General features: G+C 51.4%; 4 protein-coding genes across 4 annotated transcripts; 2 read left to right on the top strand and 2 right to left on the bottom strand.

The window, feature by feature from the left end:
- Window positions 1-509: 509 nt before the first annotated feature.
- Window positions 510-8464, top strand: DSM5745_06869 (putative Polyketide synthase (JCVI); the record flags this gene model as incomplete). Its single annotated transcript, XM_026748885.1, has 12 exons — window positions 510-1021; window positions 1071-1690; window positions 1797-1909; window positions 1958-5026; window positions 5081-5177; window positions 5230-5255; window positions 5306-6121; window positions 6212-6493; window positions 6547-6621; window positions 6668-7014; window positions 7061-7523; window positions 7580-8464. 12 exons carry the CDS (start codon window positions 510-512, stop codon window positions 8462-8464), a joined length of 7305 nt encoding a protein of 2434 aa, XP_026603189.1.
- Window positions 8465-15444: 6980 nt separating this feature from the next.
- On the bottom strand, window positions 15445-16510 carry DSM5745_06868 (Clr5 domain-containing protein; the record flags this gene model as incomplete). Its single annotated transcript, XM_026748884.1, has 2 exons — window positions 15445-16333; window positions 16383-16510. 2 exons carry the CDS (start codon window positions 16508-16510, stop codon window positions 15445-15447), a joined length of 1017 nt encoding a protein of 338 aa, XP_026603188.1.
- Window positions 16511-17965: 1455 nt separating this feature from the next.
- Window positions 17966-22192, bottom strand: DSM5745_06867 (uncharacterized protein; the record flags this gene model as incomplete). Its single annotated transcript, XM_026748883.1, has 3 exons — window positions 17966-18314; window positions 18361-21641; window positions 21710-22192. 3 exons carry the CDS (start codon window positions 22190-22192, stop codon window positions 17966-17968), a joined length of 4113 nt encoding a protein of 1370 aa, XP_026603187.1.
- A 3295-nt stretch (window positions 22193-25487) lies between these two features.
- DSM5745_06866 (uncharacterized protein) lies at window positions 25488-26354 on the top strand (the record flags this gene model as incomplete). Its single annotated transcript, XM_026748882.1, has 3 exons — window positions 25488-25570; window positions 25644-25879; window positions 25996-26354. 3 exons carry the CDS (start codon window positions 25488-25490, stop codon window positions 26352-26354), a joined length of 678 nt encoding a protein of 225 aa, XP_026603186.1.
- Window positions 26355-27013: the final 659 nt, after the last annotated feature.

The following is a 27013-nucleotide window of genomic DNA, read 5'->3' as shown; positions in this document are numbered from 1 at the left end:
AACGGCGGATGTCCTTTAAAGTAAGCTGAGCCTTCCGGGGCGTACAAGGACCGCGGGATTGTTGCGCAGGGATCCGACCGTACGTCGTGCAGTCCCATTGATAACCACACAGAGTTTCAAGATGGCGCTGACGCAGCCAGTATTGAGTTTGGCGCAGTTGACGAGGTCAAAAGTGTAACGCATGTCGACATCTTCCTTGATCAGGGTCCAATGAAGCAGGCTGGAAGCACGTTCTGTCCGCCAAAATGCCCACACCCGGTGCGACTGTGACGGGCATGCGAATCCGGACGCGCAGCATTAACTCCCGAGGAATATAACGAGCGACGTTCCGAGTCACAAGCGTGACTTGTGCCTTTCCCACATGATTTCCAGCTGGAGATTCGCCAGCAGAACCGCCAAAATCCTTATCTTTTCCGCGACACCCGATGGATACAGATGGACAGAGGAAGGCTGAGAGCGCGCACCATTCGTTGTCTCATCCCACATCTATCGCTGAGACAACTGTAGCCATGAGAACCCACCATGAAAGCCCTCCTCCCATTGCCATCATCGGCATGGCGGCAAGGTTGCCTGGTGGGGTCAATTCCATTCCTTCCATGTACCAATTCTTGCGAGGAAAGAAAGACGGTCTGCGCGAAGTACCGGAGTCCAGATTCAATATTGACGGCTTCCACAACGACGGAGACGTGGCGTATTCGATGAGGCAGCAGAAGGCATACTTCCTCGATGATGATATTTCCATGATGGACGCCTCGTTCTTTGGTTCGTCCGACATGGAGGCCGCTGGATCCGACCCTCGCGCGAGGCTTCTGCTGGAGGTCGTCTATGAGTGTCTGGAGAATGCTGGAAAGACCACATACCGGGGGGAAAGGATGGGCTGTTATATCGGAGCGTGGGGGGTCGATTGGTCGGAGCTCACGCTCAAGGATGGTCAACAGCGGAATCCAATGATCGGAGCTGCAGCAGGAAGTTTCTTCTTGTCCAGCTACATCGCGTGGAACCTGGACCTGCATGGCCCAACGTAGGTGTTTCACGTTTCATGCAGCAGGGATGGTACTGACTGCAACCAGCATGTCGATCGAAACTGCCTGCTCCGCCTCAATGGTAGCGCTGCATGAAGCTTGTCAGGCCCTGTATTCTGGCGAGTGTTCGTCGGCGATCGTAGGCGGAGCGAACCTCATCCTGACCCCTACGCTTCACATGAGCCTCTCATCCAGCGGAGTCTTGTCTCCTGATGGAATCTGCAAGACGTTTGACGCTTCAGCCGATGGCTTTGGACGCGCAGAAGCTGTGAACGCCGTCTTGGTCAAACCACTAGACGCGGCTATACGGGATGGTGATGCAGTTCGTGCAGTCATTCGAGCAACAACAGTTAATAACGACGGGCACACCTTGATATTGACGACCCCTTCGGCAGAGGCGCAGGAGGAGCTCATTAGACAGGCATACAAAAAGGCTGGAATTGAGGACACCGACCAAACCGCCTATTTCGAATGTCATGGAACGGGGACAATGGCTGGCGATACCGCGGAGATGTCTGCAGTTTCAAAGGTCTTCCCTAAAGGAATCCATGTTGGATCGGTTAGTATTGAAAACCGTGGAAGGGATGAAACTGACGAGGTCAGACGAAACCAAACTTTGGCCATTCCGAAGGGACATCCGGGCTCACCAGTCTTATCAAAGCAGTCCTGTCTTTGGAAAACAAGACTGTGCTGCCTCATATACACATGGTCGAGCCGAACCCCAACAGTATGCCTGCCCGAGCGAAGGAGAAGGGACGCTGACCGGTTGCACAGTTCCCTTCGAAAGCGCAAACCTCACAGTTCCCAAGGAGGAGCTGCCCTGGCCGGCAGATCGTAAAGAGAGGATCAGTGTCAACAACTTCGGTGTTGGAGGCACAAACGTGCATGTTAGTTTCCACCTCCACATACTGGCGATCCTGCTAACCCGCCCGTAGGTCATCCTTGATTCCGCATCCTCGCTTGGCTTGAATAATGCACGCAATGGCCTCGCTACTAGTCTGTCGCATCCGCGGCTGCTGGTAGTGTCCGCCAATAGTGAGAAGTCGCTTGCGAGGCGAATAGCAGACATCGAGATATACGTCAAAGAAAACCCCAACAATCTTGCAGATCTGGCCTTTACCCTTGGGGAGCGACGGGAGCATCTGGCACAGCGGGCGTTCCTTCTCGAGACGGAGGCCCGCGAGAGTGGCTCCTTCCATGTCGGGACTGCGGACTGCAAAGCGACCCCGGAAGTTACATTCGTCTTTACCGGACAAGGCGCACAGTGGCCAGCGATGGGGAAAGCGCTGATTGAGACTTTTGAGGGGTTCCGAAGAAGCATTGAGCAGCTCGACCGCGCTCTCGAACACCTGGACCGGCCGCCCGCTTGGAGATTGAAGGATCTCCTTTCCAAGAACAGCGCCCCAGATGAATTCAACCGCGCCGAGCTTGCCCAGCCGTTATGCTGTGCTGTTCAGATCGGCCTCGTGAACCTCCTTGCAAGATGGGGAATTGCGCCGGCTTCCGTCATCGGCCATTCCAGCGGAGAGATAGCTGCTGCCTATGCTGCCGGGGCGATCACGGCGGAAGACTCGATAATTATTGCCTACCACAGAGGGAAGATCTTGAACAAAGTGACTCGGAAAGGCGGAATGGCGGCTGTGAGTTTGGGTCGTGAGCAAGTCACCCCCTACCTGGTCGACGGTGTTGTCATCGCATGCGAAAACAGCCAGCATAGTGTGACACTATCCGGCGATTTCGACGAACTCAATTGCATCGTCGACAATATCAAATCGGATGATCCCGATGCCCTCTGCCGGATACTTCGCGTCGATAAAGCATACCACTCCGCCCATATGCAGGATGCCGGTGAGGACTACGAGGTGTCATTGCATGGACTATCGGCAAACGACGAATTATCAATGCTGCCCTTCTTCTCTTCTGTCACAGGGAAGAAAATTACCGACCCTACCGAGCTGGGTGCAGGATACTGGCGTCAGAACTTAGAGTCGCCCGTCCTCTTCTTAACGGCAACTCGCGCCATATTGGAGTCGGAGGAAGAGGATACAAGGCGCGTCTTCTTGGAGATCGGACCACACTCAGCCCTGTCTGGACCGCTGCGACAGATCCTATCGGAGCACCAGCGCGGCGAATCGTGCTTCTATGTCGCATCGCTAGTACGAGGAGAGGATCCGACCACATCGGTACTCTACACGGCAGGGAACCTCTATAATTTAGGCGTACCGGTCAACCTTAGCGCGGTTAACGGCAAAGGCAGCCTCCTCGTAGATCTACCCCCTTACCCCTGGCAGCACGATACTAGGCACTGGGATCAAACACCGGCAGTCGAGGCTTGGAGACTCCGCAAATACCCTCACCATGAGTTGCTGGGCTCGCGGGTGCTGGGCGCCACAGACATCGAACCATCATGGCGGAACAACCTCGTGCTTGACGACGCTCCGTGGCTGTACGGACACCGGATCATGGGCAAGACTTTGTTTCCCGGTGCTGGATACATTGCCATGGCTGGAGAGGCTATCCAGCAACTCACCTCGAAGCCAAATGTCAGTTACCAGATCAGCCATCTCCTGTTGAAATACGCCCTCTTCCTCGATACCAATGAGTGCGTAGAGCTCATCACCAACCTACGCCCAGTTCGGATTTCGGATATCCAGGATTCAGACTGGCACGAGTTCTCTATTACCGCAGTTCAAGCTGGAGAGGCGATCCGGCTCTGCGTGGGCCAAGTCCGGATAGCGCCGCCATCAGCTTCTTCCAGCATGCCACTAGAGGAGAAAACCAAGCTCAAGAGGAGGGTGGCTTCCACCGCTTGGTACAAGGCCTTAAGAGAGGTAGGAATGGATTACAACCGAGAGTTCCGCGGGTTAGACGATGTCTACGGCGATCCAATCCGGCACGAGGCCACGGCGACGGTCAAGACGACCAAGGTATCTCCCAGTCGGTATGTGATGCACCCGACCACAATCGATCGGTGCCTCCAGGTAATATCAGTCGCCATGTTCCATGGCCTCGCCCGAAACATCAACATTCGCAGTCTTCCAGTGCTTTTTGAGGACATATTCATCGGTCCGGAGGCAGAGGAACTGTGTGTCCAAGCCCAAGCAGACCTAGGCAACGGGAACTTCGTACTTGGAGACCTTGGTGCCTCGGCGGATGAAGAAACGGTCCTCTCCATCAAAGGCATGAGACTCCACGTCCTTGGGGACGATGGATCGTTGCAACAAGACAGCGAGCTCGCAACCAGACCGGCCTGGATGCCGCATATTGATTTCTTGTCTCCCAAAGCCCTAGCGAAACCACCACCTCCGATGACCCAGGACAGCGAGCTGCGAAACCGAGTTGTCGATCTTTACATACTGGAATCTGCAAGACGAGCGAAGGATGTGGAGCCTACAGAAGAGCACCTGCTGAAGTACAAGCGATGGCTTATGATGAGCGAGAGCCGGATCGCGAAGCAGAGCACTTGGCGTTTGTCTGACTATGGGTATGCACCGGACTGTCCATTTGACTCGTCGAATTCTCTCGAATTGACAAACTGGTTGCGTGATCAGGCGGATCAGTTCCCTGTCATTGCGCCCTTGCTGGCCTGCATTCAACGACTTCTGGATAATATTGTGGGCGTGCTTGACGGGACTAGTAACGCGCTGCACCTCCTGATGGAAGACGATGGCTTGAAGCAGGTCTATGATTTTGTCCTCTCCTTCGACTCTTGTCAGCAGTTCTTTGCCATTCTAGGTCACTCAAATCCTGAGCTCAACATCCTTGAAGTCGGGGCTGGCACTGGTGGCGCAACGGCTCGCTTTCTAGAATATCTCCATGCACCGGATGGGAGTCGAATGTATGCGAGGTATACATTCACTGATGTATCTGCCGGGTTCCTGGCAGCAGCTAAGGAGCGCTTTTCCAAGTTCGATGCCATGGAATACGCTGTGCTCAATATTAACGAGGATCCCGCACAGCAGGGGTATAAGCTAGGAACTTACGATCTGATTATAGCTTCCAACGTCTGTCTCCAGCCATGATCTTCTATTTGCTTGCGGCTCACACTTCTCTTTTAGGTCGTTCACGCCACACCTAGTCTCAAACGCTCCCTGGCCAACCTCAAATCCCTCCTCGCCCCTGGTGGCCGTTTGTTCCTTCAGGAGATAGGTGAAGGTAAGTTGTCTTGATACGTGCATATGTCGGATAATCTAACGTATCCTCGAAGAATTTGCGATAGCCGAGTACATATTCGTTCGTCACCCATCCGCCTTGGTCTGTTGGACCATGCTAATGTTAGACAGGGTTTACTGCCCGGCTGGTGGGTTGGGGAGAACGACCAGCGAGTGGATAAACCTTACGTGCCGGTTGATCGTTGGAGGCAGGAGCTGACAGCAGTGGGATTCGACGGCATCGACTTTGCCATCCACGAGGAGAGTCAGATGGTTAACCTAGTATCGACCTGTCCATTGCCACCCTCGGAAGATCAGACAGTCAACTTGCTTGTCCAGGAGCCGCATTGCCCATGGGTAGTGGACGTCGAAAGGTACTTCTCCGACAAGGGGTATCAGGTCAACATGTGCTCTCTCGGTCGCCCGCCACAGGCTGAAGGGATCGTAATCTCACTTCTCGACGCAACAGAGCCTTTTCTTTTCAATGTGACGGAAGACACATTCCAGCAGTTGAAGGACTTCCTACTTAGCCCTCTAGTTAAGCATGTCCTGTGGGTTACCAGAATGTCTCAAATCACATCCGGCGATCCTCGCTACGGCCTGATTCACGGGTTTTTGCGAGCCTTGCATGCCGAATCTCATTCCGAGGGCAAGTTTCTCTCGATGTTTGACATTGACGACATTGACGGGAATTCTGTCTCTCATCTTCTGAAAGTCCACGACCATTGGCGCCGGAATTGCTCGACTGAGGAGGACTCGAGGAGGGACGAATATGCCCTCGTCGATGGAGTAGTCCACGTCAGTAGGTATGAGGCTACCGATACGGAGACCGAGCTTCAGAGACCTGCGAAGGATATTGTTCCAAGACGGCTAGGTATTGAATCCACGGGTCTTATAGACTCGATGTTCTGGAGGGAAGACAACCCGGCTGCCCCTGGTAAGGATGAAGTTCGTATCAAGGTGGCATATGTTGGATTGAACTTCAAGGCAAGTCACGGAAGCTCACGCACTGAAGAATAACTGCTAAACAGTATCAAGGACATTATTACCGCCCTAGGCCTCATCGCATCTCCTGAGCAGCTCGGTCTCGAAGGCAGTGGAGTCATCGACTCGGTCGGCCCTGGAGTGTCCAAGCTTCGCAAAGGAGATCGAGTAATTTTCCTGGGCCCAGGCTGCTTCGCAACACATGTTACTGTCCCCGCTGCAAAGGTTATTCCACTGCCTGCAGAGTGGTCGTTGGAGGAAGGGGCAACGTCGCCAATCGTCTCACTAACAGCAGCTGTATGCCTCCTAAGGCTTGGGAATCTTCGCCGAGGACAGGTGGGCTTGCCAGATTCTCAACTCGCGTTCGCTTCTGACTTATCCTGCTGCAGTCTGTTTTAATCCACGCAGCGGCTGGAGGCGTCGGTATCGCGGCCATCAGAATTTGCAAAGGGGTTGGCGCAAAGGTAAGGCGTGCCTCTCGATGTTTCTCACAATGCTAACAGACAGAAGATATATGCGACGGTCGGCAATGATGAGAAAGCACAGTACTTGGTCGACACCTTCGGTATTAGACGGTCGCATATCTTCCATTCGCGCGACTCATCATTCTACGCCGACCTCATGCGCGAGACCGACGGCCGCGGAGCAGACATTGTCCTCAGCTCCTTGAGCGGCGAATTGCTCCGGACATCGTGGAAGTGCGTCGCACCTGGCGGAACAATGTTCGACATTAGTAGACGTGATGTGCTTGCAGACGCGATGCTCCCGATGAAGCACTTTGTCGGTCGGAGGTCGTTTGTCACCGTTGACCTAGGAGAGTACATGGACGAGGCAACACTGGATAGCTCGGCTGAGTTGTACGTTGGCCACACATCTATCGCGCACTTTACTGATCCCAGCCAGCTCCGATTCAGTTAAAAAAGGACTTGTTGGTGCTGTATCGCCGGTATCCTGCTTTGCGGCCGCCGACGTCGCCGACGCCTTCCGGTATATGCAGATAGGTCAGCATATGGGCAAAATCCTGGTCCGAATGCCGGATGATTTGAGTGAGCTTCCCACCAAAGATACTCGCGCTCAGGTTAGCTTTTCTCCCGACAATGCGTATCTCCTGTGCGGTGGGCTGGGTGGACTGGGCCGCGCTCTCTCCAACTGGATGGTTGAGAGGGGCGCCCGCTGTCTGTTGTATCTCTCACCGAGTGCAGGTGAAGGCGAGGACCATCAAGCATTTGCAGAGGAACTTAAGTGTCAGGGTTGCCGGGTGGTATATGTCAAGGGCACCGCGTCGGAGACTCATGATGTGCAGAGGACTATATCCCAGAGCCCCAAGCCGGTCAAGGGAGTCGTTCAACTGGCCCTAGCTCTGAGGGTACGCAAACAGACCTTGCTCTAAGCTACGGAGTCCATGCTAACACATGTCTCTAGGATACAAGTCTAGAACGTATGACCTTTGAAGACTGGACAGTCCCACTGGCAGCCAAAGCCCACGGCACCTGGAACCTACACCAGGCTTTCCAAGACACACCCCTCGACTTCTTCCTCATGTTTGGCTCCATCGCAGGCGTCACTGGCATGGCCGGGCAGTGCAACTACTCCGCCGCCAACAGCTTCATCCACGCCCTAGCCAGACACCGCCACTCCCTCGGCCAGCCCGCGTCCGTCCTTGACCTAGGCCCGGTCGCAGACATCGGCTATGTCAGCCGCAGCCCTGAGATAGTCAAAAACTTCAGCGGCCGCTTCGAGTGGCGCTTTACCAAGGAGCAGGAAGTCCTCGACGCCGTCGAGGCCCTGATCTATCACTCGTCCAAGTCCAAGGCCAAATCCAAATCCACCGAGGACAATGGCAGCCGCTACGACCTCCATCATATAGTCTTTGGCCTCGTCTCAGTAGCCCCCTGGGCCCATCGAACCGGCGATACCCGCATGTCCATCCTCTCCAACAGAGCCCAGCGCATGCAAGATAGCTCCGGCGAAGCCGACGACATCGTGGACTTTGTTGCGCAGGTCGAGGCAGATCCGGAGATGCTGAACCGCCCCTCAACCGAGGAGTTCCTCATCAGGAAAGCCGGATACATGATCAAGTCACCGGCCAAGGCGAAGGGAGGGAAGAGCGACGTTGCCGGGAAACAGGACCTCAAAGCGATGGGGAATATCCCCATCGACTCGCTCATTGCGATCGAGGCGCGGGCTTGGGCGAGGAAACGACTCGGGGTCCAGATCCCTCTGTCTGAGATCACGGCGGCTGGTAATGTGAAGGGCCTGGTTGGGTTGGCGATTCAGGAGATGAAGAAGAGACATTCGGTTACTTGATCTCGGTGAAGTGAATTTGGTGGATGTTTGATATTCATGCAGTGTATTTACGTTGGCAGACTGAATTTGATTTGTTGTTTTGTTTTCATGTTGAATCTCCGTCGACATGCTAGACAATCGCTCAAGTACTGTGTACTCAGGGCCTGTAGTCGACCTCGAGTCTAACTCGCTATAGGTACCTAGGTACCCTTCTCATCTAGCCTTGCATACGTCACACACCCGGTCGCAACTAGGCGTCTTTCAACAACAAGAGTACAAACCTCAAACACCCAGTAAACGAAATGAGCATCATCCATAGAGCCTACCCAAGTATACTACTAAGACATCCCCATAAACTATTATCTACTATTCACTTCGTACTCGCCAATCTCGTCTCCCCTATGCCTATACCTCACCATTGCCCCTCCGACATCGGCCAGCCCTGTCTCCGCTGATCCGGACTTATTCCCTGGGTCAAGCTCAGCCGGCACCCAATGACACGACCACATCCAAGCAAATGGGTCTGCCAGTGCCATGTTTGACCTTTCCGGGGGTTCCGCTCTCTCGGGTCTACCGTCTGCATATGCAAGAATGATTGCAGAATATGGAGGTGCGCTGTCGTGACTCGCGAACCATGCGAGGGTTGATCCGTCCACGGGCACATGCCACACTCGTCCTCTGGACTCGACTTCTGCAGCAGGATCTGCACCAGGTAGTCTAGGTGATGTGGGCACGGGAACACCCCGGGCCCAGGTGTCCTGCTTGTATCTTCCGCATGCGTTCTGTGGTATGGTAGTAGTTATGGTGTACCTCACGCTTCGTGAGAAGAGGCCGAGGGATACCATGATGCGTGCGGGCTGGTTGGCAGTATCCCTTTCCACCTGGTCTAGGTCGAAGTCCTACGTAAGGAACTGGTAGTATACTCCTGGACCCCGATTGTATCAAGTAAGTAACCAGGGCAGCACTATAAGGCGTGATAATGGCCAGTGCCACCCGTCAAATTACATATCCAGTGGCTGGCGTTTTTGGGTCCCTCTGCCGGTGCCTGTGGCAGACTCCCATGTTTCAGGGACGCCTCCATGGACCATCTCCCCTCACGCATCCATTGTCTGCATTCCTATGGATTCTGCTTCGAGCTTCGAGCTCGTATTTCCTTCGTATTTTGCTTGCGTGAGGGGTTAGGAGATCTGAAGGCAAGGGGGCTGGCTGGTTTTGCCAGTGCCACCGCGTCCAAGAGTAGATTCAGCGAAGCGGTCCTAGGTTGAATGGGAGAAAGGAATCGGTAGACAAGAGCACTTGTAATCATCCTAACGCACAAACTCGACGGAATGTTGGAGCGGGGATGGGGAGCTGTGTACTAATACTTCAAGACAAGGCGGGCAATGCGCTGGTTTGGACAGCCAACAGCGGTAGGTGTTTTGTTTGATATTTGCCTCTTGCGTTGCAGATATAGTAGACGGGGCTATGATATTAGCGTGAACTGCACCTGGCGGTCGTTATATGTTTAAGGTGTTGCTTTTCCAGGGTGGCAAGATTGAAGGACGGGTTGAGTGCAGGTAAAATCTCTGGAGCAATTTTGATCAATGAGCTAGGAGACTTGCAGAGTCTACTGCGGAGTACAGCAAAGTATTCATACCTAGTTTATTTCTATCTCAGACTGTTGTCATGGCGATGTCAAGGACCATTGATAGGTATATGCATACAGGCGTGAGCCATGTTAGCATTTATCTTGGAATCTATGATCTATATGCTCTTAGAGAAGCAGAGCGAATTAATATGAAGCAATGCATAATGTATCAAACGCAATATCCTTGTGCAATTGCTCTGCTCAACCTCTTACGCCATGATGCCTTGCATGATACAATAATATATTTCTGCCATTGCCCCCTGCGTACGAAGTGACTGATAGTGGCAAGCAACAAAGAAACGAGTCAAGCTGTCTTGAGTTGCTAGTAGAAGAGTCCGAGTCAGTATACTGTTCCCAGCAAGGCCCATTAAGATAATCCATCTGAATTCTTGTTGTGTACCACCTTCTATTTTGTAAGGAGGCATAGCAGGCACAGCGTAATATATTCTGCTTCTCGCCGACTAGGAGTATTAATATAGCGAAGTGCAATAATACAGCGTATACTGTGATATGGTCTATTGATGCCATTGCCCATCCCGAGCATCGTCAACCTTGGAATACTACAGGATTCAACTACGTACCCAACCATCATAACAGAATCTAGCACGATGCATTCCTCTAGCCGACACCTCTCCAACAATCCCAACCAGAACCCGATGTTCCCGCTCCAGCCTAGAACGCAGATCCCTTTAGCTTTAGGGCTTGCACCCCTAGCGCAGGCTCTGAATCATGTCGTGCCCATCGCCATTACACCATCATTGCCGGGGAAATTACACCAAGACAAACAATAACCGCTCCAATCTGCGTATCTCATAAGGAGTATACTCGTCACTTCGCTGAGCCCGACCGCCTTGGTGGCGGTTGGTTAGCTCCACCCTAATAAATACACCACCTTAATAAAAAAATTATTAACATAAAGCTATTTAAAACTTATTTTTTTAATTAAAATAGTAGCTATTATAAAATAAAATAAATAAGGCTAATTTTTAGGTATACATAAATTAGCTATATTAATATTAAATTAATAATTTAAAAATTATATAAATTAACGTGTGTTAAGCATGCCGCCTTAATATTTATTATTATACTAGTAAAACCTTTAAATAATAATATTTTAATAAAATAAAGCTATATAAAGTTTTTAATAAACTTATTTTAATTTTTAATAAATAGTGCTTTATTTAGTATATTATTAATTTTTTTTTTATTATTTAAAGTATATTTTTTATTAATTTTATTTTTTTTGTAGCCTGCTTACTAAATAGCTTATTAATATATTTTTTTACCTTTTTATTAATATAATTTTTTATATTCTTAATTATAAGGTAATTAATTATTTTTTTAAATTACTTTTTTAAGCATTTTTAGTTATAAGGCTTTTACTTTTTAGCTAATTATTTATTTAATTACTTTTTTATTAAAGCAAGATTTTTAAATTAATATAATACCCCGTGGATAAGGCGCTAAATTATTAAAAAGTAAAAAAGTTTAATATATTATTTTTTAATTAATTTAATATTACAGCGTGTTAAGCGGATAGTTTTTAATATTATAAAAATTATATTTTTTAAAGGGGTTTTAGTAGCTAATTTAAAAGTTTTTAAAGGCTTAATATTAGTAATATTTTTAATAATTTACTTACCTTTAGTATTAAGTATTAAAAAAGGTTTTTTTAAATAATCTAGCGCTCTAATTCTTTTTAAAATATAATTAAAATTTAGTAAAAAAAGGCTAGTTTTTATTTAACCTTATATAATAACCTGCTTGGTATAGGCTATTTTTTTAATTACCTTAATATTATTAAGAAAATAGACTTTATTATAATATTAATTTTTAATATAAAAGTGCTTGTTAATATAATTTATATAAACCTTTTTTAATTACTAAAATAATATTAAATTAAAAGGTTAAAAAAGGTAAGTTAGGTATAATAATAAAAAAAGTAGTATAATTTTTTTTACTGCAAGTAGGGTTATTTTATAAAAAATATAACTTTTATAATAATTAAAAATTAAAAAGTATTATATACCTTACTGCCATGCCTTTATAATTTTAATAAAATACCTAAATTATTTATAGGTATACTTTTTATTTATATAACCTAAAATAATTTAATTTATAAGCTAGTTATTAAGTAAATTTATTTTAGTAATTTATTTAAGTAAGAAAACCTTTTTTAATATAATTATAAGTAGTAATAAAATATAGCTATTTATAAAAATATACTTTACTAAGGTAATAAGCTACTACTTTAATTTAAAGTTTATAAAAAAATATAATTAAAATAATATATATAAATAGTTTTTAAACACCTCCCCTGGCCTATAAAAAACCTAATTTTATTTATATTATAAATATTTTTATTTTATATACCATGCGCTTTAATAATTTAATATATTTTATTAAATTAATAAAAAATAACCCCGGGGTTTTTATTTTTTTTACACGCTTTTTTTTTTACCTTTTTTTTTAACTTAAAAAACTTTTTTTTTAACTTTATAAAGTAGTATGCCTAGTTAGGCCTAATTTTAAAAATAGTAAGTTATTTAAACTAGCCTTAGTATAGCTATATTAAAATTTTTTTTATAATACTTTTAACCATGCTAAAAATTATTAAAACACCTATATTATTTTATTTTTTTATAAATTTTAAAAAAATAGCTTTTTATATATTATTAAGCAAGCTCCCGGGCCTATAATACTTTAAAACTAGTTTTATATTATTAATATATTATTATAGGCGCTAATAATTAATATTTTAATTTTTTATAACTTTTGCTATTTTAATAGTAAGATTAACACGTTTTTTTTAGGTATATTTAAAAAGCGCCTTTTAAATTTTTAATTTATTTATAATAAGGGTTAATATTTTAAAAAATAGTAAAGTTATAAATATTTAAAGTTACTTAACGCGATTAAAATTTATAATTATTATTAAGGTGGTGTATTTATTAGGGTGGAGCTGACCAACCGCCACCAAGGCGGTCGGGCTCAGCGAAGTGACAAGTAGTATGTACCAGACTTTCTATCCGGGCTTCACGTAAGCGGGCTTGAGGCTTGAGGCTATAGTAGAGACGATCCGGGCGTCATCTCCCGTCCGCCTGCACGTGGCTATGCAATAAGAACGAGTAAAATGAAGACGGACACTTCTATTGAACTGGATCCAGATAAAACGCAGGTGCGACGGGATTGCAGATCAGCCACCACCACTAACTAAACCACCAACCATTAACCACTGATTAGAGCTCGAGGCGAGGAACATGTATAGTACGAACCACTCCATGGGCCACAGAGCTCATGCGGAAAGCCGAAACATCTCCAGGTCCAGGGTGAACCGTCAAAGGTCGACCGTTGAGGCTCGATGATCGGTTCGAGATACGGAGTGTTTACTGAGTTGGGAACGCACCGACACCGTGTGGCAAGCAGTGATCCAGCTCCAGCCTCCAAGGCGTACCGAATACCTTCGTGAGGGAATATCGAGTATCTCCGCGCTGCACTTTTGACATACCATGGGTACCATAGCAGTAGTGAAGCTCTTCTTAATCGCTCATGCATTGTCAGCTCCATGGAGTACTCTACTCCAGGTCCGTCCATGTCTAAGTTAAACAATACTATTACAGGATACGTTGGGTACAGTGCGCTCCAGCTCTTGATAGGCGAATCCGAATCTGGCACGTTTGAACATATGGGAATACAGTATACATGTCTTGACCTAGAGCCTCACATTAGGTAGAAAGCGCCCTAGCTACGCAGATACCAAAGAAGAATATACCCTGTCTATTCTACCCCCGGCCTGCAATACTGGCCTCACGTATAGCTCACCTCCCCATTCGCTGCAAATCCCCATGCGAACCAATCACCAGCCCACCTGCAGTGGCAAATGATGTGCGCCCGTCCCAGGGCTGATGATGTGCCTACCGGCCGGCGGCCGTACCTAATGCGGTCCCAGAGCGCCGGGTCTGACAATCATTGATTCCGCAACAGCGTCATCCATGGAATGTACTCTTAGTCAATGGGAAGAACCAGTTCCTGGCATGCAATCGGAACCGGAGAAACGTCGGGCGTGGAAAGAATAAAGAGAAAAGATGCACAATCGCCTCGGCTCATCTGGGCTCTCTGATTGGTTGGCCGCACCGAGCGAAGGGACGACCAATAGCAGAGCAGGGCGCAGAGCAAGTATACCTACAGCGTAACTTATCCTTATTGCGGTAAGTGCATCAACCCCAGAGTACGTATATTATCGGCAGAGATTTCCTGCTTCGCTTGCTGTCAGTGCAGCCACCAACCTTGACGAGTGTGTTAACTGCATCCGGCAGCGTGCAGAGCAACGTGCTCCGCGGTGCTGGCCTTGGCCCTCGTGGCACCGACGGAGGACTAACTAAACCGAGACTCGAGTAGAGTGCAGGGTGTGGACACCTAGCTGGAACGCACTACTGGCGCTAGCGGGCGTGCTAGTTAACTTTGTCTTGTGGGGTGCAGGAGCATGATCTACGCGGAGGGTTGGCTGGGTGTGGTAGGTGGTCCGATGTACTAGAACCAGAAGACCAGGAACCTAGGACCTAGGACCTAGGACCTAGGTAGGGGACGATATGGTATGGTAGGAGATAGATAGCTTGAGCTGGAGAAAAGAAGGTGAGATGAAGGGGTAGGTAGGGAGGCAATGGGACAGACTGTAGTATAGTGCTCGGGTACAAATGCGGGGATTGCAATACAATGCAATGCAATGCAATGCGGTACTCAGACTCTGCCTCAAGAGGGCTTCGGACTTCAGCCAAGGCATCAGGCTCAAGCTGGAATCCAGCACCGAGCGGCTGCGGACCTCGGAACGAACTCCGCACTCACTGCTTGCACGTCAGCAGCAGCAACTTGCAAGCAGCAACTCAGATCAGCTATCTGTGGATAACGACATCAGGTGGGTCAACTCAGTGTCCTGTGACCTGACTCGGCCGGGCTGATCCCACGAAGGCTGATTGCCCGGCGTGGGTGGAGATCCATTGGGATCCAGTTGAACTTGAGGGATCTCCGTTGCCCCGGCCGTGGCCCTAATCAGCTCATGGCACATGCCATGCCATGCTCATCATGCAATCAGATTCAGCACATGTGCGTCATCAAAATCACCGTTACTGGTCTGACAGACTAGTGCAAGCAAGTTGCAGGGATAAATGCAAGTGAAACAAACAGGGCCAGGGCCAGTAAACACAAGTGAAACAAGCGGAAGTATATCATGCACAGCAATCAAATTAAGTTTGTCTAGTCTGGCTAGTCCAGGTAAGCCCTAGGTAATGACCTCACGGGTCCAGTGAGCGAAGCAAAGTAAGTAAAGCGTAGCGTAGCGTAGTAAAGTACATTATGGTATAGTGAAGATATGGTAAAATTACACAACATGCCCAGCCTGGAATATCGGCGGCGCTATCCCAACCCCAACATCGTCTGGATAAAACGGGTGCGAGTGCGAATGCGAATGCGAATGCGAATGCGGTGATGGTGGCTGATGGCCGGGATGGTAGTGATGAACCCACGCCGACCCGTCCAGCAACGGCGGCGGGAGATCTGACAACGGCACGCCGAACTGGTTGTGGTTGTTCTTGTGGCTATGGCTGTGGCCGTGGCTGGACTGGTTCGCGAGGTACGGGTGGATGCCGTAGCTCGCACTGCTCATATAATCTTCATGCGGATGCTCGGGGACCAGGCCCAGCGGGCTTGGATCCGAGTATGGCGCGAAGGCGTGTGTATAAGAGGCTGATACCGGGACGGTGGCCGGGAAAGAGTGCGGACTCGTTGACTCGGGCGGGTAGAAGTATATCGTGTTCGAGGTTGCGTCGCTCGTTCGTTTGTTCATGTTCATGTGTGTATGTTCGTCCATCCCGTACACAGCGGGTGTAATCGGCGTCGACGGCGCCAGGATGCTATTTGAGTACATTGAGGTCGTGAAGGGGTTTGCGTCGTCGTGGGGACTGGAGGGGAGGATGTAGCGGTTGGCGGGCGATATTGACATTTCCGGCACGGCGTGTGCAGAGACGGACGGGCGCGAGCCCTCAGAAAATGAATCGCTCTCGTCGATCTTGCGCTGGGAGTGCAGGGTGTGATATGTTGAGGCGGAGGGGATGGGGGGGTATGCGGAGGAGTCGGAGGGCCGTTTCTGGGCGCTGAGGTTCGCGCTCTGGTTCTTCTTTGCGCCGGAGAGGCGGCGGCTGCCGTCGTACTTCTTGCGCGAAGGCTTGGTGATGTGCCATTTCTTTAAGCGGCTGCGGAGTTGCGATTCGCTGTGACATTTATTAGAGATGGTTGTTATGGATGAGAGAAGGGACATACCTAGGGTGAAAGTCCCGAGTCTGGACGAGCTTGATGACTTGCTTGAGCGGCCATTCCTCGTCTTTGTAGAGTTTTGTGATGAGCATGCGCTTTGTTTCCCAGATGTCTGGGGAGATGGCGCTCTTCATGTTGATGTTGTGAAGGAGTGACGGTAGACTGGTGGTGAATAATGTTGTAGTATTGTGTAAAGTGTAAAGAGCGTAGGCAAAGAACCAGAGCGTCGGGTCTTGATAAGAAGTCCAGACGAGTCAGTGAGATTAAATGAACAAACTATCGAAGCTAGGCGCCCTTCCCCATACCGTTCAATTAATATAATATAAGCCAGAGGAGCTAAGCTAAAACCACCGGTCGATCAAGTGTCGCCATCCATCACATTATTCCCTGGACCCAGGACTAAGTGTCTTGTGGTTATCAGCCCTGACCCAGACCCAGACCAGTTCCAGCCCGTTAAATCACGCAGGGCCGGCGCCATCACAACGGCCGTCTCGGATTGTGCGCAGGGGCAACGGGCGTGTTTCGGTAGATGCGCACTGCCGAGCCTGCACGTGGAGCTGGAGTGTGGTGGTGATGGTGGCGATCGCGTTCCACGGTTGCTGGGCTCTACGTTGCGCCTGATTAGGCATAAGCATTGCCTGGAGGTCTGGGTTTGGGTAGACTGGGTCTGGGACAACCGGTTAATCTTCAGCGGAGATGCACAAGCGCGGAATGCAGGCCGAGCTGATCCCCGGTTCTTGCTGCTAGCCTGCTAAGGGCTAAGGGCTAAGGGCTAGGAGTCTGGCGATGTCGGAGCAGACTTGCCGGATCAGGGGGACCCACTGTGCCCTTGTGATGGTCACCACGAGAGACCTGAGGACTGAGAACCTTGGGGGTTGACTAGTACTAGTGGCAGGGCTGGACAGTGTTGACTGATGATAGTGATGTTCTTGCCGTGGTGATCCCATGGCAATCTTCGTGATGATTGATCAGACAAGATATGTGGAGCTCCAATTACAACAGAGTTCTATTATCCTCGTGACACCTCAAGCTACTTGACATCAATGACATTGTAGGTGAAAATCAATCGACCACTGCCTATGTTGGGGGAATAGCGACCGCTAGACCAAGGCAAATCATAGTCATACCTAACTGTCAAGGGCTGATCCCTGTGAAGAAGTAGACACGTGGAAACTCTAATGGCAAAATGTTCCTTTGACTCCGTCCAGATACTTACCTCGACAATTGCTGTGTTGTTATTATTGTAGGAGACAACAACATTGTGTCGAGCCTAGGTCACTCTCCGACCGTAGCAAATGCCACAACATGGCGGGTCAGACAAATCATATGAACTGGATCAATGATATTCTCTAAAAGGTCAACAGAGCCTTAAGCATAAATATATACAAGAAAAGCTGGTCAGATTACTCTGCACTCTGGACGATCGTGTTCCACGGTCTTTAGGGCTTTGCGACCGTAACAACCGCCAACAGCCCAAGACAACAAGCCTTCCATCGAAAACCATTAATATCATAAGCCTATTACTATCCATACATCCAACCCTTCCTCCCAACCAACAACCATACCAAGCCTATGCATAAGTACAGAAACTACCCCAAACTCTGCAAATTCACCAAATCAAAATAATGCCCTCTCCTCCTCAACAACTCCTCATGAGCCCCCATCTCCACCACCTTCCCGTTCGCAAGCACATAAATGACATCCGCGCGCTGGATCGTGCTCAGCCGATGCGCCACCGCAAGCGTCGTCCGGCCCTTCGCCGCGTTATCCAGCGCCGCTTGCACGACGCGCTCGCTCTCGCTGTCCAGCGCGGAGGTCGCTTCGTCGAGCAACAAGATGCGCGGGTTTCGGAGCAATGCGCGTGCAATCGCGATACGCTGCTTCTGGCCTCCTGAGAGCATGCCTCCTTTGCTTCCTACTTCGGTGTTGAAGGCTTGTCTGTGCTCTGTCAGTCCACGTATGGAGAAGGGAGGGGAAGACGTACGGCAACGAAATAATGAAATCATAGATATTCGCATCGCGACACGCCTTGATGATGGCGTCATCGTCGACCTCGCCATCCCTCATACCAAGGAGGATATTCTCCTTAATGGTCCCCTGAAACAGCGCCGGCTCCTGCCCCACAAACGCCAGCTGGCGGCGATAACCCTGCAGATCGAGGGTTGAGATATCGCGTCCATCAACGAAGATCCCCCCGCTCCCAGGGAGAGGGTTATAGAAGCGCTCGAGGAGCGCAATGGTCGTGGACTTGCCGCAGCCGGAAGCACCCACGAAGGCCACGAACTGGCCGGGCCTGATGTCCAGGTTGAGACCCGATAACACGGGGACGCTCATGCGGGTGGGGTAGCGGAAGTAGACGTTCCTGAACTCGATGGCACCCTTGAGTGAGGGCGGGACGGGGAGGACGTTCCGCGCTGCAGGGCGCGAGTTCCCGATCACATTGCGCCCGTGGATGCGCGGTTTGCGGGAGTACAGTGCCTTCAGCTCGCCGGCTGCGTGCTTCGCCTTGGACATGCCAGGTGCGTAGGAGAAGACGCTGCCGGCGGCCTGCGCGCCGAAGATCACCTCGCTGAAGCACACGTAGAAATGGAAGATGCTGTACTCGTGGTGTCCGAGGAGGGTGCCGCCGTACCAGAAGCCCAGGGCCATGCAGAAGAACTGCAGGGCCTCGGAGCAGGCGTACAGGAAGCTGGAGCGCAGGACGGTGGGGATGTCGGCGCGGACTTGCTGCGCTGTCTGCGCCTTGTAGGCGTCCAGGATGACTTGCTCCATTGTTAGGGAGACGACGGTGCGGATGGCGGTGACGGCCTCGCTGACGTCGCTGGCGGATTTCTGGTACACGGTGCGGCCGCGCGCTTGGAAGCGGCTGAGGATCCAGGTTCGCAGGAAGCCGGAGAGGAGGAGGAGGGGGACGGCGGAGGAGCAGACGAGCGCGAGCTTCCAGCCTAGGGCGTGGGCGACTATTAATGAGCCGAAGAGGTTGACTGTGACGATGAGCAGGGTGCCTAGGGTTGCGCCGCTGATGCCGGCGAGGTTCTTGATGTCGGTGGCCAGCATGGAGGTCAGGGTGCCGGGGGTGTTCTCCTCCTCGTCGAAGAAGGTGATGTCCTGGCCGAGGAGGACGCGGAACGTCTTGCTTCGTGCCCGACGCACAAGCTTCTCCGCGCTGAACGCGAATAAGCTGCCCTGAGACCCAAACAGGAAGATAGTGACCAGCCCCGTCATGAGGAACATGGAGGCCCAGAAGTTCGTGTCGTGCCGCAGCTTGTCGGGCTGGCTGATGGGCGTGGAAATGGCATTGACAGCCTTGGCCAGGAGCACCGACTGCGCGGGCTGCACACACCCAGCAAAGAGCGAGAGCACCAGACCCAAGCCCATGATGTACTTCTCGCGCTTGTTGAACTTGGCAATGAAGCCGATGAGCGTCCACAGCGAAAAGTGCTGCGGCTTCGGCTTCGCCATGCCGGGGAACATGCTCGCGCGCTTCCACAGGCGCGCCTGCATCTCCGAGTCGTCGTCGCTGAGATCCGAGTCCTCCTCGTCGATCCACAGCGTCGCGAGCTCCTTGTCGTACCCGTCTTCCACCCCGGCGTCCTTGATGCTCTGCGCCTGCACCAGACTCGCATACACGCCCTGCTTCTCCAGCAGCTGCCCGTGCGTCCCCTGCTCCGCGATCTTGCCAGCCTTCATGACGACAATATTATGCGCGTTCTTGATCGTCGACAAGCGGTGCGCAATGACGATCGTCGTGCGTCCTTCAGCCGCACGGTCAAGCGCCGCCTGAACGAGTCCCTCACTCTTCGTATCCAGCGCACTCGTCGCCTCATCAAGCAATAAAATCTTCGGCTCCTTGACAATCGCCCGTGCAATCGCAATCCGCTGCTTCTGGCCACCGGACAACGCACAAGAGCCGATGTTCGTCTCGTACCCGGCCGGCAGGGCGCTGACGAAATCGTGCGCGTCCGCGATACTGGCGGCCCTGACGACGCGCGCGCGGATCGCACACTCGCTCTCCTTTTCAAACTCCGACCCGATCAGCCCGTACTTGATGTTCTCGTAGATGCTGGCTGTGAAGAGCTGCGGTTCCTGCCCGACGAGGCTGATTTGCTGGCGCAGCCACTGCAGGTTGAGCGTCTCGATGTCGTGCCCGTCTAGCATGACGGTTCCGGCGACCGGGTTGTAGAAGCGCTCGAGGAGGCCGATGATCGTGCTCTTTCCGGAGCCGGAGGGGCCAACAAAGGCTGTTGTTTTGCCTGCTGGAATGCGCAGGTTGAATTGGTCCATTACAGTCACTTCCGGACGAGAGGGATACGCGTGGCGGATGTTGCGCAGGCGGATCTCGCCGCGCACGCTGGGCAGCTTGTTGCCCTCGCTGGACATGGCGTTGAGCGGGGACTGGCGCTCAATCGTGCCCAGGATCTTGGTTGCCGCTGCCACGGCGTCGCTGAAGGCCTGGATGTTTGGAGCCACGTTGCCGAGGGCATACGAGCCCAGGATGATGCTCATCATGATGGTCAGGATATCGCCGGGCTGGACATTCTCCGAGTCCTCGACCAGGAAGCGGCTGCCCATCCACAGGCCCAGGCCGTAGTTCAGGTACATAACCCCTAAGATCCCGGCGATGACGAGCGCGAAGGTCATCTGCACGATGCGCCCGTACTTCTCTGCCTCGCGGAGGTGCGTGTCGTATTTGCGGGCGAGGGCTTCCTGGGCGCCGAACGCTGCGACCGTGCGGATGGAGTTGAGCACGTTGTCTGCGATGCTGCCGCCGCGCCCGTAGCATTCGATGCTGCGCTTGGAGTAGATGACGGACACGGTCGACCCGGCGCCCATGATGAGCAGGAGGGCGCCGAGGGTGCTTGTCGAGATGAGTGCCAGCTTCCAGTACTTGACGAACGCGATGACGAAGGCCGTCACGAAGGAGGCGACACCCGTTAAGACGAGCGAGGCTTTCTCGGAGATCCCGTCCTGGATCAGATGCATGTCGCCTGAGATCCGGGTTGTGATTTCGCCGGCGCCCAGCGAGTCGAAGAAGGCGATGTTCTGCTGCAGGATGGCCTGCAGGTAGCGCACTCTGATCTTCTGCGTCACCGAGTTCCCCGTGTGCACGAAGGCGAACGTTGCCGTGCCGATGGTCAGGAACTCGCCGATGCCCAGGTACAGGAAGTAGAAGACGTTCTTGGTGAGCGTGTGGTAGAAGTCATCGTAGCTCATCTGGTACGCCGCGACCTCGCGGAACGTCGACGTGATGTTTCCGAAGAACACCTGCCACACCATTAGCATCTCCATCATATCATATTCACCAGTAGAGAGTAAAGCGGTGGTATACGCACCGTAAAAAGCGGCAACGCCGCACCCCCCGCAACAGCACAGCACGCGCCCACAATAAGCAGCACCAAATCCCACCCGGTCGCATACGAGTAGATCTTAAAGTACCCGACCTGCGGCGTGGGCATCGCGATCTGCGCATCGAGCACCTCCTTCTCCTTATCTTTGTCTACGTGTTTGTCGCCGAGCAGCAGCATGCTCCCGCGATTCAGGCGCATTGCGCCCGCGCCCGCGTCCATGGGCATCGGCAGCTCCTCGCGCGAGTCCGCCCACTCCGACATGAAGAAGAGGGACCGCCGCGTCATGCGCATGGGCATTGTTGGTTCAAGCGGGATTTCTTCGGCGGCGGAGGGCCAGAAGCCCATGCCCATGCTTTGCCGGGGCGTCATGTCGCGGGCCATGCGCTTGCTGGCGCGGGATTGGGACTTGGGTCGGGGGTTGGGGAGCGGCGTTGCGCTTGTGAGGGGTTGTTTGCGGTCCGGCCGCATTTTGGGGGGTTTTGGATAATGAATGAATGGGTGGTGGGTTGGAAGAGTGGATGTTGGCCAGCTGATGGCTGTGAAGAACAAGAATGGAATGGCAAGGCGGAAAGATACTATCGCATCCTCAGGGCGTTCGAGAGCGAAATCTGGGGTTGATTGAACGAACGAACTAACGAATGTTATCGAGTCGACTCGAACTATTGGAGAGCAAGCAGCAAGGACCCAGTCGATGCTAGAGCCCTAGGAAGAGAAAGAACGAATAGCCCCAGCTGGCCAGAGGAAGGACGAACGAACAAGGCAATCAAGCAAGACAAAGCAGATAGAGAAGAGAAGAACTGCTAGGACATCAGGATGGAGCTGTATCCGCACGAGGCACTCTGCCCTACAGTCACCTGCAGTGACTAGACTGCACCCAAAATCCGTCCATCCAGCCAACGCCGAAACAGGCCCGTGACAGCCCCAATGCCGACATTGCCTTACCGTTGTCAAGGCGTAGGGGCTAAGCTTCGGGGGAGGTGAAACGGCGACTAGATGACATTGGGGTAGGATTCACAGATCGCATGCCGAATTGTCAGATATCTTCTGTATAGGGCAAGGGCATGGACATGAGGCAGGGGTGAAACACAGGGAAATGAATGGCGATCAGATCGGATCTTCAGCGTCGGCAGTTGGGAAGTGCCTAGGCTAGCCCGAGGCTGGGGGCGGGCTTGGGCTTGCTGGGGTGGGCTTGGGCTTGCTGGGTGGGCTTGGGCTAGGCTGCCTGGGCTGCGCTAGGGCCTGCCAGGGCTCGTGGGGCGGACGGGGCTCCCTGGAGCTTAGCCTGTTTCACCATCAGCAGGGCACTCGGGGTTCGACTTCTCTATTTCTTCACAATCGCACTAGTCATAGTTGGAACTGTCTCCGTTGGATCGAATCTAGCCAAGTGACTTGTCGCTCTAAGCTTTGACGCACAGCTACATCTGATACAGTACGGAGCATGGCCCCATGGAATCGATCGATCGGTGTTTGAGGATGTGTTCGAACAGGCAATCAATGCGAGACGTGAAGAATCCTACAGTAGTGGCCTACCGCAGAGCTTAGAAATGGACTGATAAACATGATCTATAGATTTCGATCCGGTCAACCGTAAATGCCTCGGTACTTCCATTGTCGATACTGGGCCTCCACATGATCGACACCATGACAAGCCTGGCAGACTGCAGTTAAGCTTGTCTAGGCAGTCGTTCCGCTGCCACCACCACTAGACTGTCCATGTGAACGCCACTGAATTCATCCTTATCTGATTCTGTAATGAGAGGATCCCATTTTCTGATCTAGGTATCAACCCCGTTTCGATAAAGTGTGGTCCATCGTCCTGATCCAGCTATTCCCCGTACAGCTGGAGCCCTAATTGGCCAATTTTCATGATTTTGTCTGGGAATACCCCATCCAGCGATCGAATGTCGATAATCAATATTCCTAAATTCGAGGAATCGCATTTGCGGAAATTGAAATTAGACTAGACTAGACATGGCGCCATGGCCGGCATCGGCAGTGCCAGTACTCAACGTCTGTCAGTGTCACTGTCAACTCTAAGACCCTCACTATACTTGAAATTGCCTTCCACGTGCTTTGCAAGCACCGGTGCCTATTGAACCGGCCCGGTCTACTACTCCGGATCAGCGTTTGATTATTGTTTGAGTGTCATTAGCTAAGGACAATTACTTTCGCTGGCCGAGACTGTTGTAGATAGGAAACATGGCTCGAGAGATGAAGGGTAAGTATAGGCTATGAATTTCTGGGTGGGCTAGGCCACAAGGTGGCCCTTACTGTCTGTTCTCAAGGGTGTAGAATCAAGCAATCGAGCGGACATCACCCACTAGTGTACGGAGTATGTAGCCTGAATCGCCACAGCAATGTACCTCGGCGGTCTCCTATATCCTCGCAAGGCTCTTCCAAGTTCCACAGGGATACCAGAGTTAGTCGAGAGTCTAAACAGTGGCAAACCCAAGCCAGCCCTATCCCAGAACAGCCACGCCCACGCCGAGACCCTCGCTTTAGGAAAAAGAGAGAGTAAGCAAGCTAGTAGACCGTGACTCCAGCATGGCGTGCCTGCCAATAACAACCCTGACCCACGAGCTAATGACAAAATACCTCGTGGTCGTGGTCCTGGTCCAAGTCCAAGCCAGCCGATCAGAGTCCAAGCCCATCCCAGAATCAAGGAACAGGGCCAGGAACGACCACCTGTCACCGAAATCGATAGTCTCGGGACAACGCCGTACCTGGAAATACCGTTCGTGTCCAGCCGCTTGGACCTTCCTGCTGATCACAGTCGGATAGGGTCATGCCCGGACAACTCGACCGGGTTAGCTAAGTGGCGTGGGGAAGGGACACCGATATCTTGAATATTGGCTTTCTCCTTGGCAGCGGCCCTGTAGATCGTTGGGCCGGGCATACCTCGGGGTTTTCTCACTCGGGTTGCTTTCAACCCAGATGACTATGGAAATGGATGGGATAGACATTAACATGAGCAAGATAGCCATGATTGCCTTGAAATCACAAGGGCACGGCCTGGGACCCAGGTGCTTTTGCATGCTAGTCCAGTTCCAAAAGAAAAAGACAACATGTTCTGTAGAGGGCTGCGTGGACCGGATGATGGTGGATGACCCCGAGTGGGCTCAGGGATACCCTAAGTAGATTGAACTGCGCTGCATCCATACTACGGGATAGCCAGTGGGCGCTGCGCTCGGGTCGAGTGCTTGGACATTGCTTGTTTCCGGCACTTTGTGAACCTACACGTGCGATACATTGGTCTGAGCTCCAGCTGCATGGTGCACATGCAGAACTGAAGATAACATGCAGGCCTGGTGTGCAGGGTTCATGCGGCAAGGGCCTACATTGCAGCAGTTGGCACTTGGCAGGCTGGACTTTAACTGGGCTCCGGGTAATATATTATTACCATGTTTAGTAGAGGAAGTCTTTCCGAAAGTACAGAAACGCATAGCAGCGTTATAGGTTCTCAAAAACAAATAATACTTTGTATTTAGAGGAACTCGCATTGGAAGTCAGATCAGACAGCAGCGATACATGTGGTAATCATCCCATAAACATAACCAAACAAGTCCGAACCACAATCGTTCATCTTCAATACACCATAGGTACACCCTCAGCTCCCCAACCACCAAGAAAAAACCACCCATATAAAATCCGCCTCGCTCAAAGCCCCTTCCCCAACGCCCTCGCCGAACTCAACAACCGCGGCGCCTTCTCCTTATACGTGGTGAGATAAAACGACACAAACAGCAGCAAATAAGAACTAATAATGAACACTCCAAACGCCGCCGCATACTCCTCGCCCATGCAGTGCCCCGTATTCGGCGCCCAGGGGAAATACGTCGAGGCAAAGTACGTGTAGGAGGCGAAGTAGATGAAGCCTGGACGCGTCAACACACAATCCATAAAAGAAAACAGTGAAAAGAAGAGAGGAAGTGGGTAGACGCACCGATATCAATCACAAACTGCGCGATCTGCAATATGGTGATGTACCGCTTCCACCAGATCTTAATGCCCCGCGCGCTCTGGAAATAGTACCAGTACATCACGACGTGCACGGTGAGGTTCAGTGTAATCGGGACCCAGGAGACGGAGGTGCGCCCGACCAGCTCGACGTAGCAGAGGAGGGCGGTTGCGCCGTGGTGGTACGTGTGCAGGAAGGTGAGGGGTTTCTTCTTGAGCACGAGGAAGACTGTGTCGGCGAGTTCGAGGTACTTGGTTAGGTAGTTGAGCTGTGACCTGTTAGCTTACCATGCTCTTTTCTATACTCTCTGCAGCTGCGACTGGAAGAAGTGGAACTGGAGGGAAGGGAGGGACGCACATAGTAAAGCAGCACAAGCTCATCCGTCCATCCCCCGCGCGCATCGCAAATCGCATGGAGGACGCCATCTTGCGAGAGCGTCGGCAGGATCTGCTCGAGGAACAGCGCAAGCAGGGCGCCGCTGATGAGGGTGAGAATGAAGTTGTGGATAATAAATGGCGTCTGCAGCTTGAATGCAGGCTGGCTCTTCATGAGCTGGCGGCCGCCGAAGATCACGACGTAGTATGTTGCCAAGGAGACCAGGGTGCCCTTCAGCGTTGTCATGGGGGTGACGCCCGGCTCGAAGTGGAATTCCGAGGGCGTCTTGCCGGTTAGGGACGTGAAGGCTTTGCTAAAGTGTGGCCAGAGATGCACGCCGAAGGGGCGGGTTAGGGTTGGCGTAGGGATTGAGGTTGGGAGGGACATGGTGGGCAACTTGGAAGGAGAAGGTCAAGGTGAGTATGCAGATGCAGGTGTGCAGTAGACATGCAGGGAGATAAATAGTCAAGAAGCGTGTTCTCTCTGCGGTTTCAAGATAGACTAGACAAGACCCTGAGCCTGTCCGGCATTTATCTAAAGATGTGAGGTATCGCAGCCCCTTGAAACAAGGGTAATTGACACATCAAGTCTCCAACAACGCATTCTCAACATGAATCCGTGATGCGACAATCACAAACCTTCTCTTCCTTTTCCTCTACTAACAAGTACATGTCCCCATTGAACGCAAGACATCTTCCTAGAAAGGGCGTGCTCCGAGATGAGATGGCAACGTGATACTCCCACCAAAGTCCGATATATAGATCTACAACACGCCGTGTCTCGAAATTGAGTTCAGGGCTCCAGTATCCCCATACTCAATACTCATACCTAACTCATACCCGGGCTCGGACTCGGACCCTGGTGGAGACTGCAACTGCCGATCCTAGGGCCAAATTTCAAGCCGAGGCCGGTCGTTGGCTTCCTGGATTCTAGAAGCCTGCAATCTGCCCGACGCC

The sequence above is a fragment of the Aspergillus mulundensis genome (assembly GCF_003369625.1).
Source record: "Aspergillus mulundensis strain DSM 5745 chromosome Unknown scaffold_6, whole genome shotgun sequence".
Lineage (NCBI taxonomy): Eukaryota > Fungi > Ascomycota > Eurotiomycetes > Eurotiales > Aspergillaceae > Aspergillus > Aspergillus mulundensis.
The sequence above is the reverse complement of the archived record's forward strand: the minus strand, read 5'-3'. Positions and strand labels throughout refer to the sequence as shown.